Here is a 19,336-nt window from a genome sequence, read left to right as displayed (position 1 = left end):
CTGAAGGAGCCACTCTGGAGTAGCATTTCTTTGAATAACTGAGAACCTTTTAGTATTAATTTTGTCACTTTCCTTTATTCTTGAAACATACAGAGTTCTATTCTCTTTAAAAAACACAGTAACTGTGCCAGTGTTTTGTTCTAAATCTTCATGCTCAGATTCCATGTCCAGTCCTATAGCCTGCCAAGAAGAACTGTTAAGCCACTTTCATTCTCTGGCATGCTGTATTTTTCTCCATCAGAACATTTTCATTATGTCTAAGGTATTCTGGGTCTTTCAGGCTTCAGTTAGGTATTTTCTTAAGAGTTTGAAATTCAAGCAGAACAAGCAGCTAAATAAATTTTGCATTTTTTTCATATATCCTAGGAATTCTTTATTTGTAAATTACATGTATGCAGATATCCTTGGAAATTGATTTACAGTTAAAACACATGGTAGGTAGTGCCTATAAGAAGTCACCGTATGCATGACATGATTTGGAAGTATAAAACATGCAAATAACAAAATAAGATCACTCTAAGTTTGAAGAATACAAAGTAATGAATTGTGCTGTGCAGTTCACCAGGAAAGACTTTCCAAGGAGGAAGTGGATTTTAGGGATACAGTTGCTCCTGGGTATTTTCAGGTTGGAGACTTATATAGGATGTAACAAACAGATTGGCCTGAATACTGCTTAGAGGCTCTGTTGAAGAATTATTACACTTCTTACTTTCATTATGCTTTGCAGAGTATGTATATGTTACTATGTTTAGTGAAAAGTTGATAGATGGCCATTAAGAGAAGTTTAAAGTACCTAATTCTTTAAAGGTTGGGCATGTTTTAGTACACATGTCAGTCTTAAACATGTAAAAATCAAATGTACAAAAGTACAAATAATTTTATCAGCTGATCTACAGAATACTAGATAAACTAAAGGTACTTTAGAGGTGTCAGTTCATAAAGTCCAGAAGTGGATTTTGCAACAAGGATTTAATCAGCAAAATTCACATTGCGAGGAATTCTAAAAGACAGATTGCTGTTTTCTTCCACAGATCAATTGCAAGCAAAAAAAGAAAAAAGAAACCTGTTACAAATTTGAGATACATTAGCCACACACAGTGTGTGGATCTTATTGACTTTGATTTGGAAAACCAGTTGAGACAGTCCAGGAAATGTGACAAATTAATGTTTTTTAATTTATGAAAATATACATTTTAAGCAAATTTACTTTTTAGAGATACATATGGAAATATATACAGATGTAATGATCTAATAACGGGGGGAATTGGCTTCAAAATTAATCCATGGGGATAGATATTGTAGATGAGATTAAATTGGCCAAGAGTTGATAGTTGTTGAAGTTGATGGTTATATGGGAGCTTGTTCTTTAGCTTGTGTTTGAAAATTTTCGTTTATAAAGAGTCCAAGATAAATGAAAGAACGTGGGCCACGATCAGGACAGCTTATATTGTTTCATAAAACATGTTTTACAAACATAGTCTGTATGATCTGGCCCTACCTACTTACAGTCAATGTTAACTCTAGTGCATTCTTCCCACCTTGTTCACTGCCTGAGCTCCAGCTACATAATGTGTATATATGTCATTTCTTCCTAAAGCAGACCACAATCCCCAGTATCTTCTATGCCTTTCCACTTCCCATAACCTTCATCCAAGGCACGTTTGCCTTTTCAAGCCCTAACTTACATTAAATGTTTATACCACAGAGAAATCTTCCAGATCCCCCAATCTAAATTCATAGTTATGATCTCTTACCTCACATTTTGCCCAATTATTTGCTTATTAACATTTGCCTTCCCCATTCAACTCTAAGCTTAATGAGCCAGAGTTCTTGTTTGTTATTGTATCCCCAGCAGCTAATATAATGCCTAGTGAAGACTAGGTGCTTAAATATTTGTTAAGTGGAGCGGGGAAGTGGAGAAGAGTGGATGGTAGGTTGAAAGCTTGGCTGAAATAATCTGCCAAAATGCACAAATCTCATTTTAATTTCAGGGATAATCTGGTTTAAGCAGTAACACAAAAGGGTTGTGTTCAACCCTCAGAGTCTTTATCAGGATGAATTGGCAGTTTAAAATTGGCTCTGGTACATTTGTTTCCTCTTACTACAAACCTCTCTAGAAAGCTGATGTAACCTGGATAGAGTGACAAACTGTTTCTTAACCCATTCTCATCTGAGTTTTATTTTACAGCTAAAGCTGTAATGGGATATTTGATGCTCGACAATTTGTTGTTTTCTCCCTGTTCTTTATTTCCTCCATCTCTGTAAATTGGGAGGCAGGGGTGGTAATGTCATTGAAATTGTGGCTGAATACAGTGTCTATTCTAATGAACCAGTTGGTTTTATTTTTAGAATGGAACTTCCTTTTAGATGACTAATGAAGCCCAATATTGAAGAATCTCAGGATCTCTTTATTTCTCCTTTCCCATCCTCTTTTATGTTTATGATATGGAATTGAACTCCAAGGTTATATTTATTTAATAGTTGTCTTTTCTAATACACTTATTGTACTTTTCAGTTAGGATTACATCATTTTGTGAATACCACAATCCTGTGAGGCAGATGTTGCCGTTATTTCCAGAGGTCAGTTTACATGTCTAGGGTCATATAAATTAAAAAACGATGAGAACTTAGCTTGAACTTATCTTCCTGCCCTTTCTCTTATTTGTTTCACACTGCTTTTGAGATAGGTAATGAATACGTATATATACATATGTTTTTTTATATGTGACTCTCAGTAATGTCAAGATTTTCTATTCCTGTCCCACAGTGACCCTGACTCTTAGCCTGAATACTGTGAATCTAGCAGCTGTATGCTCTGGATATTTGGGGAATGATTTCAATTTTACTTGACTCTTTTGGTTTTATAAGTCATCTAAAAAACCTAGAGATTTCAAAATTTAGGTGTCTCAGACTTTTTGCTCACTTGGAAGTAGCACATAACTCTCCATTTATCTACCAGTTTTTGGTTGAATATACTGCTGCGTAAACTTGCCTTTGAGAGTTAATTTACTTTTAATTTGTTAGTAGAACCTTTGTTTTCATTAAAAGAAATAACTAGAGATAGGATTGAGATCACAAAGGTGGAATTATCACCATTAAGGTCTTTCCAGTACATTCGTTGTGACTTTAATGAGATTTTTAAAAATTTCTAGATCAGGGTAAAGTAGTATAACCCACCAGTACTGTTCTAATGGATTTACAAATTTTCCTTCCTGGGCTAGAACTGGGACTTAATTAAAGGCAGTGCTAGGTCAGGTGTTTGTGGTTCAGTGCCTGTCTTCAGTGTTACTGCTAGGTAATTCAGCTTTTGCTGAAGTTTATCTTTGAGAAAAAGGACGTAGCTACTATTGCTATCTATTGCTCTGCTGTATGGGCTGTGCTATAGGCATTGAAGATATGTTTATTATAATCTCTTTTGTTGAACTCATTGGCACCAAGTTGGCAGAAGAGGTGTAGTATTGCAAATCTTTTTCTCTGTTAACAGAACTTATATCCTTAGTGCTTTTATTTTTGCAAAATTAGTGGTAACCATCTCTGAGTTAAGTGATTCAGATCATTACCTCTTATGGTGCAGTAGAAAAGGTTTTATCAATGACACCTTTGAGGATTCCGTGTATAATTTCTAATTTGTAACAAAAATAGAAGGAACTTAGTCCCCACATTTAAGAGGTTAAATCTCCTTATATAAAAGTGCCTGTATTGACCTGTTTGTCCTGTGCTAATGAAACATTTCTATTAACATTACCATTCAAGATGATTTTAAAGAAATGACAGGTTAATTTCTTTTTTTGTTTTCTACATTGACTAACATGTATGCTGAACCCTAAATTTTCAAGTACTTCCCACTATATAGTTTCAAAGGATTTGTTAATAGAAGAGCTTTTTTAGAGGAAATGATTTTTTTGTTCAAGTAAATAAAATAAATTTTCTATATTCTTTAATCCCATAGAACATCCTAAGTTCTAGATATGTGCTAATATTCTACTGACCCTGTAAAGGGAACTATTAAAGTATAAGTTCACATAGCTAAAAAAAAATCTAGTTATACACCATATACTATTTTATACAAATGTGCATAGCTAGCAACATGAAACTTGTTCTATTCATGTGATAATAAAAAAGCAAATATTGTATCTTCCTGCATTTAGGTAACCAAAAAGCAATTTAATAGTGTGAAATTTTAATGGATTTTTATATAGCACATGCAGACAAAGTAGATTTACCAATAAAATGTTAATAAAAGCAAGGAGCAAAATATGAGTTAAAATGAATTTTCCACTCAGGCAGTAGCCCAGTATATTTAGACAAATATTTTGGTACAACCTGGAATAAAGTATATTGCAGAATAATACGTTAGAAGTCATTCTCATGTCCTGCACACACACAGTTAAAGCAATTATTTCACTAATTGCTAGCACAGAGTAAGCAACAATAAAGAGCTGAAAGACTAACCGTTGTTAGAATCCACATCTTTTTCTTCATTATTGACAATTATGTTAGAAACCAGTTCATCATTATGTCTCAATCTGCAACTTAGTCATGTGTTCTTTTTTGAAATCTGTGTTTAAGCATGACGCTAATGTTAAATGAGTGTCTTGTTTTTGAACTGTAAATCAGTAATAAGTTTACATTTTGAATATTAGAGGGGAAATCCATCCATCCCTACTTCTGGCAAACCGAGTTTCTGTGAGGTTTTATTATTGTTAAGGAAAAACAAATGTAAAACGTGAAGCTTATTCTTGCAATGTTTTGTGGTGTTCTGCTCTGCTACTGGAGTGTAGTGACATCTTTACAGCACACCTCAGACTTGCTAGCTATACACCTCTCACCTTTGCTCATAGTTCAGCTTTCTGCGCATATTGCTGGTACTTCGAACACATGATACTTTTTGGACACTTAGGGTGGGGTTTTCCACTTTTCATTAATAAATTACAACATTGTGACAACTCTACTGAAAATTCCAGTTCTAAACTGTCATATGACAAATATATTTGTAGAATGAAGCCTGTTCATAAATTAGGGATTGCTAGTATTCCCTTAATGTACTTAATCTTTAGTTTATTAGCCAATCTCCAAAAAAAATATTATCCAGAGGCTTGGTTTATATTGGTATATAGAAGAATATCTGTATAGCAGACCTGTTAGTTTTGACCTTAGGAAAAGTGGAAAGGACTGTTCCTTAATATCAAAGAAAAAAGGTATTTATTCTTCAAAGTTCTTGTGAACTGAAATGTTTTAAGTAATTTTCCTTTCCTTTTGTATTCTCAAACTTTCGAACAGATTTTAAAGTCTTCCTTCCTTCTTTCCTTCCCTCCTTCCTTTCTTCTTTCCTTTCTTCCTTCCTTCCGTTTTTTTCTTGACATCAAACAAGAAAGAAAACAAAATTCTTTTGGTTAAGGTGTGTCTGAATTCAGAGATAACAAATAGGTTTCATCTTTCCTGCCAATTTAGAGTGCTTGATGTCCTGGAACACTGTTGTGAGAAGGCTTATGAGCTAATAAGTTCAGGATCATTGGGTAAGACTGCCAGAATTCTTTGTTCACCAGGGGTGACTAAGGAGGAAGTGCTATAAATTTTTAAAGAAATCATCTTTCCCTTGCTTTGATTTTCAACATTAGGGTTTTGTTTTGGCTAACCACTGTCAGTTTTTAAACTTGTGTGTGAACAGACTGTTAAATGGGTGTTGTGTTAATTTTATTAATTACTTTTTGGCTTTAAATTGCTCCCTTAGAATTTGACTCCCCTTAATACTTTATTGATTCCTTGAAGAACTTAGGATATGAAAAGAAGCAAAGGAGCCTGTGTGGTTTCTTATACATAGGAGTGACAGGAAGAAATAGTTTGAAGGGGGGTTATTTAGGAAAAGCATAGTATGTGACTTAAGTTAGCAGTAGTAACTAAGGAAGTTAATGAAATAGCCCAGTGGTGATAGATGGGGACTTGATGTTGTGATAGCTTCTGAAATGAAATTAACTTGTAAAACCAAGAAATTTTGCAGGATAGGAAGGTGGCGAACTTTGAAGAGTAATGAAAGTTGGAAATAGAACATATGAGGACTAACTAGCTTTACCTGTTTTAGAAAAGGAGGGACATTTTTATAGTTGAGGGATGATCCAGAGGTTATACTTGAGCTTTTGAGGTTCTTTCCTGAATCTGTGATAGAACTAGACCTGCAGCCAACATTGAACCAGATAATTGTACTTAAATATATTTGTATCTTGTACTGATTCCATCAAGAGTAGGGAACTATAAAATACCTTGTGTCTAAAGAGAAGTAATAGGGTAATACTTTTATCACAATGATTGGCTTAAATGACTTACATTTGGACCATATAAAAGTTAATAAAATACCATTACTTCCCTTTGCCTTATTTATAAATGATTAAGTATTAACTCAGTTCTAATCCTACTGTGGTTAGGTTTGTTCTCTTCTATTATTGACAACATAACACCCTATCAGTGGGCTATTTTTAAAGTTCACTTGTAGTCACTTTTCGGAGTGAGTATGTATATCCTGAGTGGAGGTGGGGATAAGGGCAGTATGACTGCTTCTTCGTGCTTGAAAAAGAATTTCGATTATAGAATATACCACCAGATGCCTCATACCCCAGTATTTAAGAAATTTTAAAGTGTTGCCATATTTCTTTTTGTTATTTAAAGATAAGTCAAGCATTACATTGCAGATAGAACTAAAATCCAACTTCTCCATTCCCAGAGGTAATGAAGACCCTGATTCTGAATTTATTGTATACTCTATGCATGTTTTTATACATTAACTATTTATGTATTGGTAGCTCTTATTATTGTATGTTTATTTATTTATTTGTTTGTTTTCATGTAGTTTTTCATTCTACATTGTTGAGATTTAGTCATGCTGATACATATAGAAAATCACATTGATAAACAGTATTCTGTTAAATTCCTTTCTACTTGTGTGTATCTAAATAGAACTTGTTTTTTAGTTTTTATATAGTTTTCCTATTCATCATTGTCTTCTGTGACATAGTCACGTTTATACAGGTAGTTCTAGTTAATATCTTTACTGTTATAAAAATTTATTAAAACAATAAATTACAGTTTATTTCCCTAGTTCAGCAAAGTAGATTAATTTCTGGCTATAACAAACTGTAGAACATTAAACCTGTTTCTTCAAGCAGGTGTGCAGGTTATGTTCTCAGAAATAGAATTTCGTGATGGTTGGGTATGCACATTTTTCACCTAACCATTTCCAAATTACTCTTCAAAAGTGGCAATGCCTGTTTTTATTATTACTGGCGATGGAGGAATTGATGTTTTCCAAATCTCACTGACACTGGGTTTTCCCAGTCTGGACTTGAAATGACTTTTTAATATTTCATGTATTTATTGGCTATTTGGATTCTTAGGTGAATTTTCTATTTGTTCATCTTTGATGGGAGTTGTCTTTTTTTTAACCTGTTTGTTGGAGTTCTGTTATATATTTTGATATTTAATCTTTAGTTACAGGTATCATCTAGCAACCAGTGGCTTAACTTTAACTTAATTAAACTTTCATTGTATGTTGAAAATAAGCTTAAAATTTTGGGGGGGTCTTATTTAAATCCTCCCCTGCTCTCAAGTTCCAAAGATACTCATCTTTGTTTTAAGTTTGGCTTTTCACATTCAGGCATTCTAAAATTATGCCGTTATATCATGAAGAAGGGAACTAATTTTATTAATTCTTTGTAAAGAACCAGCCATTTCAATACCATTTATTGAGTAATTCAGTATTTTTGTATTCATATGAATGCCATCTCTTTTATATATTTGATTCTAAGTTCGAGGACTCTGTATTCTGTCTCATTGGTCTTTTTGTCTTTCTAGACTACCTTAATTATCCTAGCTTTACAGTAAGTCTGTAGTCTGTTGTCACATTTAGAATTTCTCCAACTTTTTTTTTCATGTAAGTTTTTGGATCTGTTTGTCAGCTTCCAGTAAAAACCATTAGGGAATTTGAACTTCTTTGAATTTATAGATATATCTGAAAATTGCCATCTTAAAAGTAATCTCTATTTATTCATGTCTTTTGTATTTTGGGGGTTTCTTTTCTCTGAAGATCTTTTGTGTATAATATTATCATTCGTTGGTGTTGTGAATAGTTCTTTTTTAAAAAATTAGTATTTTCTACTTGTTGGCACAAACACTTAGTTTTTGTATGGTGAACTTTACCTGGCAACTTTGCTGAATTCTTTATTAGCTTTAATAATTCGTGATTTCTTTTGGGTTTTCTATGTAGATAATCTTTATTCTTTATATAGTTCTTACGTTAAAGTAGAAAAGTATTTCTATCTCCTGAGAAATGAAAGCAGTTTCAGAGATTAATTTATGAAGTATCTGTATGTGATCCCTGTGTCTTGTGACATACATACGTACAAAGTCTTTGGTTTTTCTTGGCAGTAGAATTGGTCTGCATAAGGGCCTCTAGATGTTAAAAAACCCCTCACCATTATTTGGTATAAATGTTGCTGCTACTCTTGAATTTCACTCAGTTTATTTATTTTTTTTAGGAGGCGCAGGTCAGAATGGAGATGGGCTGCAGACCGAGCAGCTATTGTCAGCCGCTGGAACTGGCTTCAGGCTCATGTTTCTGACTTGGAATATCGAATTCGGCAGCAAACAGATATTTACAAACAGATACGTGCTAATAAGGTAAGGGATAAGTGTCTGGTCTTTTTCAGGCCAGCTAAAAACAGCCATTATCTCTTTTCTTCTATCCCTCAATAACTTAACTATGTCAAAGAGAATGGTTTAATATGATCTGATAATAGTGGTTTAATTTGTTTAAGAGCCCAATACTGCTTTATAGTACAGACAACATTGTTAGGATATAATGTTAAATTGAACATGTGTTTAGAACAAAACTGTTTGTATACCTGGGCTAACAGGAAACATAAGAAAATGAGACTGTATAATGTAAGCCACTGACTGTATCATATTTGTGGTATTTATAGAAAAGTGGTGATGACTAAAAGATTTTCATCTTGCTTTTTTACTTAGCTACATTTTGGTTTTACTGCTAAGCTTCCCTTGTTTTCTTGAGGAAAAATAAGGTTTTTCCTTAAAGATTGTTTAAGCAAAATTAGACATTAGTGATTAGGATTTTGATTTTCCTGTGTCCTATCTGCAGAGGGCTGATTCTTAATATACAGCTTTTATCTTTGACAGTATAGTTTTTCTTCTTAAAAATCAACTTAGAAAAGAGTCCTCTGCTGTGTTTGGGTTTGAGCGAGGGATAAATGTGCATGGAAAAAAATCCATTCAACAAACAATTGAGTGCCTGCTAAACACCAAGCATTCTTCTCCTTAAGTCACAAAAATGGTACGTTCATGAAGCTTACATTCTGGCAGGGTATTTTTTGTATTAGTTTAATGCAGTTGAGCTCCATCACTGGACAGACATATGGGTCTAGATGAAAAACCTACTGCTTCTAAAAATAAGTGTCACAGCACTTTTTTGTCCTGCCTTAGTGCTGCTCAGAGCCTTAAGAGAATTGCTGTACTGTGAACGCTATACATTAAATTAATTAGTAGGTCAAAAGTTAAAGGATAACCAATTGACAAGATGAACAAAATGATGAGAGTTTGAAGTAAAAGTTCTGCAGTCCCCATTAAGTTCTTACTCCAAAAATTCCACTGGACCGTTCTTCCCAGCTTCTTTCCGAAATGGGTCTATATGTAATTCTCCAAAAGTTCAGTAGAATGCATTATAATTGAGGGCAAAGTCCAGAGGACTTACCTTTTTAAAAACATATGTATAATTTGTTCCCTTGCAATAGGGAACAGTTTAAATTTTGACTAACTTCTTTAAAAATTGGCTAGAGCAAATGAGGAATTAAAACTAAAACTACTCACCAATGGTGGTTCATAAAAATCCTACTTTCAAGAAGCTCATATTCTTGCAAAGTATTTTTTGCATTAGCAAATGAGGAATTAAAACAATATTCACCAAGAGTGTTGAATATTTTGCTTTCCTTAGCCTTTCTTCACTGGAAATTGAGTGAGATTTGTAGAACATGAGCTAGAATGGTGATAAAAATAGCTGGAGGATGACTGGATATGCCTTATCCCAAGGAGAAAAACAAGTCTTGCTCTGTCAGGAATACCTCTTCAGTGTCTGTTTCTATGTTTTAATGGCCAGTAGTTAAATGGGAATTTCCATATTTGAGAGCAAGAGTCTTTTAGTAATAAGTGAGATTAGCACAATGGTAGTCATATTTGTTGCTTTATCTATTTTATATACATTCATAAATATATGTGTGTGTGTTTATCTGCATGTTGTTAGTTCCCCATTATGAAACTGCCATATTTCGTAGACTTGAAGATGGCTATTGTTATTAGTTTATGTGTCACTAAAAAATTATTTCAGTTAAACTAGCACTATTAATTGTAAGATACATCTTGATATAAAAGATGATTGAGATATGAAAAATGTCTTAAAATTGATGAAATGCTGTGTTATCAATTCTTAGGAAACTTGGAAAATACAGAGAAGTATAAAAGAGAAAAAAAAAACACCTTTCAGTTTTGCTGTGAACCTAAAAGTGCTCTAAAAAAAACAAAAACAAAACCCAAACTCACAATTAACACACTATGAACATTTGGACGTATTTTCTTCCGCTATTTTTTCTCTGTGTATATAAATGATTTCTTTAAACATAGTCATATTACATGAGGAGCCTGAACATTTTCCAATTGTTTTTGGAGAAGACATTATTTTTACTTGCTACATTCTTTTACCTTTCTTGATTGACTGTTTTAATTATGCTCTTCATTAAAATTATACAGACATACCTCAAGAAATTGTGGGTTTGGTTCCAGACCACCACAATAAAGTGAGCTATAATCTTTTTGCTGGTGGAGGGTCTTCTTGCCTTGAATTTGTAAAAACTGCAACATTTGTAAAGTAACAGTGAAATTAGGTATGTTTGTATTACAAAGCATGCCATAATAAATATCCCTACCTAAGTCACAGCATGGATACTTTTATTTTCCTGATGCATATTTCAGAGAAGGTTTTTGACAGGATGCCGCAGTTCATAGTCTCACTATAGCTGTATGAGAAGATACCCTCGATTCACTTTTGGTTCCTGCTTTATTCTTTAGCTTATAACTCAGCAGTAATAACAGTAGTTTTGGGAAACTATGAAAGTCTTAGATGCTTCTAAATATCTGGAAAATAGTTATTCTGGAATTTTGTGTATATATTAATTATCCAAGAATTTTATTAATCAGGGCATAATGTATTAAAATACCAATAGATTTGGACTCAAAAATCTTTGATTCTAGTCCCGGCTTTGCTACCATTTAGCTATGTAACGTTGGAAAGAAAAGTTACTGAACATTTCTGAGCTTCATTTTTATGGTCTTTAAATTAAGGCATTCTAGATTTTAATACATTTTATGTGTCTGCAGTCTGAATACATAATGTCTGTTACAAAATTTGGACAGGAAGAGAAAAAAGTAGAATGATGATAACATCAAGAAAATCCATAATTTTATTAAATATTTATACAATATCTTTTTTAAAACAAATATATTAATTTCCTGGGGTGCCATGACAAAGTAGCACGAATTGAGTGGTAAACTTAAAACAACAGAAATTTATTTTGTCATAGTTATGGAGGCTAGAATTATGAAATCAAGGTGTAGACAGGGCCATGCTCCCTTTGGGTATTCTATGGAAGAATCCTTCTTTATCTCTTTCTAAACTTATGGTGGTGCTGTTAATCTTTGATCTTCTGTTTATAGCTGCATCACTCCAATTTCTGCTTCTGTCTTTACATTAGCCATCTTCTCTCTGTGTGTCTATGTGCACATTTCCCTCTTACAAGGACTCCAGTGATATTGAGATTTAGGGCCCACACTAAAGGGCTTATCTTAAGTTGATTACATCTGCAGAGACCCTGTTTCCAAATAGGGTCACATTCATAGGTTCTGGGTGACAAAAATTTGGGGGGACATTATTCCACCTGATATAACAAATAATCAGTGGAATTTCCCCTAAAGATATATTAACATTTGGTCTTAATATGTCACTATAACAATAGCTGTCTTTGAACACTTACTATGTGCCAGGCACTGTTAAGTGTATTACTGTTATTCTCAGATATAAAGATAAACAAATAGAGGGTCAGAGAGGTCAAGTCGTTTGTTCATGGTCATACAGCCATGAGATGAGCTGAGTGCAGAGCTGAGATTTGCGTGTCTGACTCTGTTTCTCAAGTTAGCAGTTGCTTTAAGTGCTTGACTGTTAGAGTTATTGAAACAGGAGGTTTTTAACCCCCTCTATCTTAGTAAAGTGGGTTAGTGTTCTCATTGCCTATCCTGTTCCAAGGTTTTCCAGAGTTGCCTGGGTTGTGCAGGCCTTTCATGAGATGAATTTAGGTTTGGCAGTCAACTGTAGAGAAATAATTGTCGTTGAATGGAAATTGGAGGGTAAGGCTTTCCTTTTCTTTTTAAGGATTTAATTTCTTGCATATTAACTTTAATTTTCTTAAAGTGATGTATTCCAAAAAAGAAAGTATTTGAGAACTACTGCTAGGTGATTGTCAGTTTCTGTTTTTGGCAAAAGTTTGATGTTAATCTTCCAGGCTAATTAATTGAGTCTTTAGAGTCTCTTTTTTGGGAATCATAATTCCTCTTGCTCTTTGGAGAAGGGATATGTAGTTTCTAGGAGCTCCTCTGTACTCTTCTCTATATCATTGTGATATTTTCCACAATATTTTGATATTTTCAAAATTTCATATTCAATCAGCTTTAAAAAAAAATGCTCCCATGCCTTAGAATGAGAAAGGAAAACTTTTTTTGAGTGTGTACTATTATATACAGGTATATTCATGTATGTTGTTTAATGCACAGAGCAAATCTGACAACTTACAGGCTTATAGGAAGCCTAACTAAATTTGTATTCAGGGTTATTAATCTGACTTCAAAGCATTTTCTGTCTAACACACTGCTGTTTTATCCTTTTCATCATTTCTCAAGGATATTTATTGAAATTTCACAGCTGGTAAATAAAACTTGAGTGAGGAAGCACAAGGAACCAAGCAAGTTCTGTTACTAACGGATACTTCTGTCTCTTAACACAGTCTTCAACATATAAAACATTATATCCCCTTCTTAAAATCCGTATTTTTGATCTCTTCTTTTGACTGATTTGTGAAATTACACAGCAGTTGCTGAATAAGGTTGGAAATATTAGGAATGAGAAATGAAAGAGCATTGGAGCTTCTGGATGGAAAAGGAGCTAAATGATATAGCAGCAGCCTAGAACATTTTGTCTTTAAAATTAATATAGAGTTGAAATTCCCATCTCAATAGAGTTATAAGGCATTGTGGACAGCTATGCCTTCTCTAGGTAACGCAGGATGGTTCTTGATGAACTGGTCTGTAGTCAGGTCACTGACTTATCTAAGATGAGTAGGGAAGATTGACCTACTCAAAGTAAAATTTGAGAGGTGAGTATGTGAAATTGCATCTTAATTTTATATTGCAAGTGATTTTTTTTTTTTTTATCTTGGACTCCTTACATTATCTGAAATTGGTAAAGGCTAAGCAGTAAACCCATGTGTACAATTTGGTTTTTTCTTTACTTTCCTTTTTGCTTGCTTGTTTTTGCCCTGTTATAATCAAGCTTAGCATAATTCCTTCTATCTTTTCTTCCTTTTTCAGGTTTGGTTAAATATTTTTCCTTTTTTATGACTTATGTAGGACAGTTTTGTGTTTCTACAGAGGAATAATTTAATAAGGATGTTATTACTGCGTGCAACTGTGACCCATTCCCAATTTCTTCAGTCCCTGTGTGGGTATTCTCTAGGCCTGGGCACTCAGGCATGATCCTGAATATGACTTGGGAAGTGGTAATGAAGGATGGGAAGACTCTCCTGGCCTTTTTACGTTGGCCTCTGCCAGTTGCTGTCTATTTTAGAGTACAGTAGCCCTGAGGTTATCATCACTCAAGGCTGATGCTACAAGGATGCAGAATTGACTCAGTGTAAACCCAGAATAGAATGCTGGAGAAACCCAGCTCTATAACAGGTGTGAAATGGAACTTTCTGAAGGTTTCATTGCTAATAATAACCTTTGCTTTCATGGCTGTTAACTATATTAAGTATATTTTATGGAATTTTAAGTAATCATGTAGATTTCTGTATATAAAGTTTTACTTTCATCAGCCTCTACTTAGGCTCTACCTCTTTTTTCCTCTCACATCTTCTTCTTTAAACTTCTATTATACCACTGTCATTGTAATACTTTGCCTGCCTACCTGTTCAAGGTAGATGAAGGTAAGCTCCTTATGATTGGATATATTTTACGTATTTCCACTTAAGGTTTCACACCACCCAGCATATGGCAGACACTCATTAAATGTCACCTGAATGAGTGAACTTTAGTTATATGGGTGCTTTTTATTTGCTCATCTTGTTTTTAGTTTCTTTCATACTTTTTGGTATGAGGTACAGTATAAAGGATCTAATGGTTGGTTTTATATGCTATAGTGAACTAACATTTTGGAGAGCTGGAGGAACAGTGTGTAGATGGATGTTAGCTCCATCAGTGTAGCACTTGAGCACATATTTACAAAAACAGATTTGATTAAATCTAATGGGCATTGAAAAGTCTTCTGAGCAGATCAGTGGGAGCTCCATTCTTGTTGCAGAGGCCAAGAAACCTTGGCTGAGTCTGACTCCCTTCCCTCACATCCCAAGATGCATATTTGCATGGCTGATTGATTCTGTCTTTAAATACATATATCCAGAGTCCAGTCACTTTCGTCCAAGAAACTGAATTTTCGGCTGCTTTGTTTACCACTCACTAGTCTTCATGTCAGCACAGTAGCTAAATTGATCCTTTTAAACCATAAGTCAGATCATTTCCTCCTGCTTGAAACTCTTCAGTGAGTTCCCATCTGAGAGTAAGCTGAAATACTTGAGTTACAAAGCCGTGCAAGATTACCCCCGCCCACCTCTTCTCACTTCAGCTCCTACCATGAACTGCACTCATTCATTTTACTCCAGTCATGCTGAATTCCTTACAGTTCTGAAAATCATCAAGCTGGTTTCAAGATTGAAATTTTTGCATTAGCTCCTCCCCTAAGTTTGCCCAAAGTTTGTCCCCACATTTCTTTCAAATATTTGATTGACTATCATCTCAGTGCTGTTTACCCTACCCTAACTGCCTAATATGAAATCGGGCTTGCTCCCACTTCCTAATCCACTCACAGTACTTAATTTTTTTCTTTAACATTTAACACCTAATGTATGTACTACATAAAATTTACTTATCGTATTGTTTATGCCCCAGTGTTAGAATGTAAGCACTTTGAGGGATGGGTGTAGGCTGGAGCAGGGTGAGAGGGGGAGGAGTTTGGGGGAAGGATGTCTCTCCTTTCTTGTATCTCAGCATCTAAAAACTGTCGATGAATGGATTGAATGGATAAAATACGGCTTGATTTGAATGAACAAAAGGAAGAATGAGAGTAGTTAGACCCATCCTTTAGCCCTGGTTCTGCCATGGATTGGCCTATTGACATGACGTTTGACATGCATCATCTCTGGTTTATAAAATGATGGAGTGTAAATGGTCTGTACCAAATCTTCTAAAAGCTTTCTTAGGTGAGTGTCTTTGTAGTCTCTGAGAGGTGTTTTTTAGAAATTACTCAGTAATTTAAGGGAAAATTTTTTTCTCTTTGGAAACATTGGCTGTTGTATCTTGATTTCTTTAAAAAAAATTGTGGGAGTAACTTTATACCTAAAAGTTAAATTTATTTAGGTTCCTTGCTATACTTAATATAAACTTAATGTTTTTTTTTTGTTCAAGCAAAAACAAATTTTAACATAAAGACTCAAAAAACACAATTGTGCATTTCCTTTGTGTATGATTCTGCTAGGGAGTATAGGAGATACAAGTATATTTGTGTTTTGTCTCAGTCTTCAAGGAGCTTACCATTAGTTAACATTTAAACAGCAAATTGAGGCAACAGTAAATTAAGTAAATAATTTGGCCTGAAGTTCTTCTCTTCAAATGAGATTTAAATACCCAGAATGTAAGACACAGGCATGATGCTTTAGAAGTTTGGCAATGTGGATAAAAGCAAGTAAGGGCTCACTTAATCAGGGGCATTTTCTGGAAGGAGGTGGGACTTGGATTTAACAAGTTCTTTGAAAGGATGAATGACATTTGGATAAATATAAGAAAAGGACAGAATTAGTATGAACAAAGACCAGGTCATATTTTAACCTTTAATTGCATTTATTTACATACTACTTTGTGATAATCCCCAACCTCTCAACAGCAACAGTAACTTCATATACAAATAGTTTTTACTTTTAAATGGTAAAGTTCGTGAGGTCTGCTTAATACTTCTGATTGAGACAAGGAAATATTTGACAGCAGTTCTTTTAACCAGGGAAACCTCATTCTGAAGGCTAGACCAAGTGTTTTTTGCCCAATTATGACCTTTCCCTCTTTTCTGAGAAGTATCCACTTTATTTTCTACATAGGGTAGGTATAGTCTTATTCCAGAACAGATAAGTGTTGTTTCTTTTACATTCAGGGAAAAAAGGATATTTTTCATTTTCTTTCTTTTTTAACTGAGGTAAAATTTCATTGTCTGTCTTAATGCCCCCCACCCAACCCTTTTCATCTCTTTGCACCCCCTATTTCATAGAGATTTTTGAGTTAGAAAGAACCCCAGGGATGGATCATCTGGTTCATTGGCTCACGAGAGCCTATATCATAATGGCCTAGAGAGCTCAAATTGATACAGTTGAAATCTCTAGGCCCTAAAATCTACATTTTAGGATGTTTTCTGGGAGTTTGCAGTTCCAACCTTGCATTAGGACTTACCAGGGGAGCTATTTAAAAACCTAGACTACTCCTCCCTTCCCCCCAGAGATTCTGAGTAGACTTGATGTTGGACCTGGACAAGTATAGTTTGATAAGTTTCCCCAGGTGATTATAATACAATATTTCTGCTGAAAGCATCTTATCAATCAAATCTCCTTATTTTCTAGACCAGAGGAAGAGATCAAAGACCCAAAACCCTGGTCACTTGCATCCCATCTTTCTGTTGTACAATGTGATAACCCGATTTTGGTCACCCTTACTTGAATTTTTGGGGGGATTCATGTGTATGGTTTTTTGTTTTCGTTTGTTTTTATAGTAAGCTAATTTCTATCTTTAGCCAGCCGGGCCCATGCTGACTATGGAGAGGATTTATGGAGTCATGTAAATTTCTTTTTACATTGTTTTGTTTCCTGGGATTCAGATATGTGAGATCTGAATTTGAATTGTCGAGCAGGAAACTAATCTGGAGTAATATTTATACTTAAGAGAAGCAAGTGGCTTTGGAACAGTTTTTTAAAATAGTTCTTGGTTTCTAATATATCGTAGGGACTGTTCCACCTTTGTTTCACCCTTTAATTTTGGTTGCTCATTTGTTTTAGCTCATCATTTGTAATTGTAGCGCTTCCAGTTTGGTAATCCTTAAACCACATTTTGTGACCAAGTTAACTAAAAAGATTGTACTGCTGCCATTAATATAGTCTAGAGTAGTTGACAATATAGTATAAAATACTATACTCTGGTAAAGATTCCAGATGTAGGTGATAGGAATATAAGATGCTAAATGGTTACAAGCCATGGAGGTCAGAGCATTCAAGTGGAAGAAAGGAGAAGCTTGGGTCTCAGTCTTAGGCCTTTACTCATGGCTACTTACTGCTGGGCTTTTTGTTGAAATAACTCTTGGGGAAGCATAGGATGAGGAACAGGCCTATGGTAAACAAGTCCCCTGCCCCTAACTCTTTTGGTGTTAACTCCTAAATTAAATTTGTAACTTTTAATACCATTCACTTGTGCTGTTTTTCTCTCTGTCTCGTAGGGGTTGATAGTTCTTGGGGAGGCACCTCCACCAGAGCATACAACAGACTTATTTCTTCCACTTAGTTCCGAGGTGAAGACAGATCATGGGAATGATAAACTGGTGAGTATAAACACAGAAAAGGGGGAGTGACAGTTTATGGTGTAGTGTCGGCACACAGTTTATTCTCTATAACAAGCACCCTTGCATTGGCTGAGGAAGAGTACTGTATTCCCTTTTATCACTTCCGGCATTTTAAGATCTGAATTCATAAATAGGGCAGTACAGGGCCTTTTCTGCAGCTGTGTAGCTGGACTTGAGAATTCAAAAGCAGTTCCTAACTCCCAAAACAACACAGACAGCATTGTGGCATTATAGAGTATTACTGGGAATCAGGAGAATGCATGGCTCTGGCACCTTTGACAAGTAAGGTAATTTTTCAGAACGACTATAAAATGAAAAGGTTAGACTAGAGGTTTAACTCAAAGATGTTGAAAATGCTCTCTGTGAGCTGCCCCCTTGAATCCTATAATGAGGATAGAGGTGTCATTTTCTGTAATCATCTGGTTCCTTAGAACCTAGCTCAGACCTCCCTCTTCCATGATTCCTTCCCTTTTCTTGTTTTTCTCAACACCAAGATTATTTTCCTTTTCTTTGTTTCACTTTTTTACTTTCCCCAGAAAGTCACTGGCTTTTATGAATATTATTAGTATTTCTTGATTGAAGTCATTTGTTAAAAATTCCAAAGTCCTGTTTCAATTGTTTGGGCGTCTAGTGAGCCTGGCTCTTTAAATTGTGGGTTAAACCAGCTAGTCTCCTTGCATCTGCAAATCAGCAAAGCTTGTTATCCTTTATCATTATCATTGTTAGCAGGAACTCATGATACGGTAGAAACTAACTTTCCTAATGAGAGCTTAAAGAAAGCCAGCTGCTGATGCTAGGGATAAATGTGAAGACATTAAGAAATTGGTGGTTCTTAACTGAAAAGTAGTTTTAAATAAATTAAAGAGCAGAATGCCAAAATTTGCCACTATTCAGTTTATAATGTGAGTTCATTAAATGCTTTCTACAGAATTTTTGTAAGACATTTGTGAAACTGCTTTGGTGATTGCTGTAAGCCAGGATAAATTTTATAACAAGTGAGAGAGGAAAACATGGGTAAGTTGGGGGAGGTCAGCTGGTGCTGGTGATATGATAATTACAGGAAACATGAGAGTTGAAGTATATGTGATTGGGAGTAAGTTTTGTATAGACGTATATTTGTGTACAGTATTTAGGGATTCCAAAATTTTTTTGGGTCATCTCTTTTAGTCATATTTTCTCTCATTTCAGCACTTGTGAAGGATAGGATATAATAGTCTCATTGCGTTATTGATTCTCATTATATTTATACATATATTCATACATAATTACTTGTGTGTGTGCGCGTGCGCGCGCGCGCACGCTTTTTAGGGACTT

General features: G+C 34.7%; 1 protein-coding gene across 5 annotated transcripts in view; it reads left to right on the top strand.

The window, feature by feature from the left end:
• The window catches only part of KANSL1 (KAT8 regulatory NSL complex subunit 1), a 160,957-nt gene that overhangs the window by 96,620 nt on the left and 45,001 nt on the right, over positions 1–19,336 (top strand). For 4 of the 5 annotated variants that reach the window (XM_025045650.1, XM_006910170.3, XM_015588027.2 and 1 more), the window contains 2 exons: positions 8,526–8,667; positions 17,900–18,001. In XM_025045650.1, the coding sequence (XP_024901418.1) occupies positions 8,526–8,667; positions 17,900–18,001 (244 nt within the window). The remainder of the gene's footprint in view (positions 1–8,525; positions 8,668–17,899; positions 18,002–19,336) is intronic. The other variant, XM_025045649.1, reaches the window with a different exon arrangement.

This window comes from Pteropus alecto, unplaced genomic scaffold (assembly GCF_000325575.1).
Source record: "Pteropus alecto unplaced genomic scaffold, ASM32557v1 scaffold313, whole genome shotgun sequence".
Classification (NCBI taxonomy): Eukaryota; Metazoa; Chordata; class Mammalia; order Chiroptera; family Pteropodidae; genus Pteropus; species Pteropus alecto.
Note: the sequence above shows the minus strand (reverse complement) of the source record. Positions and strands in the feature narration are given on the sequence as shown.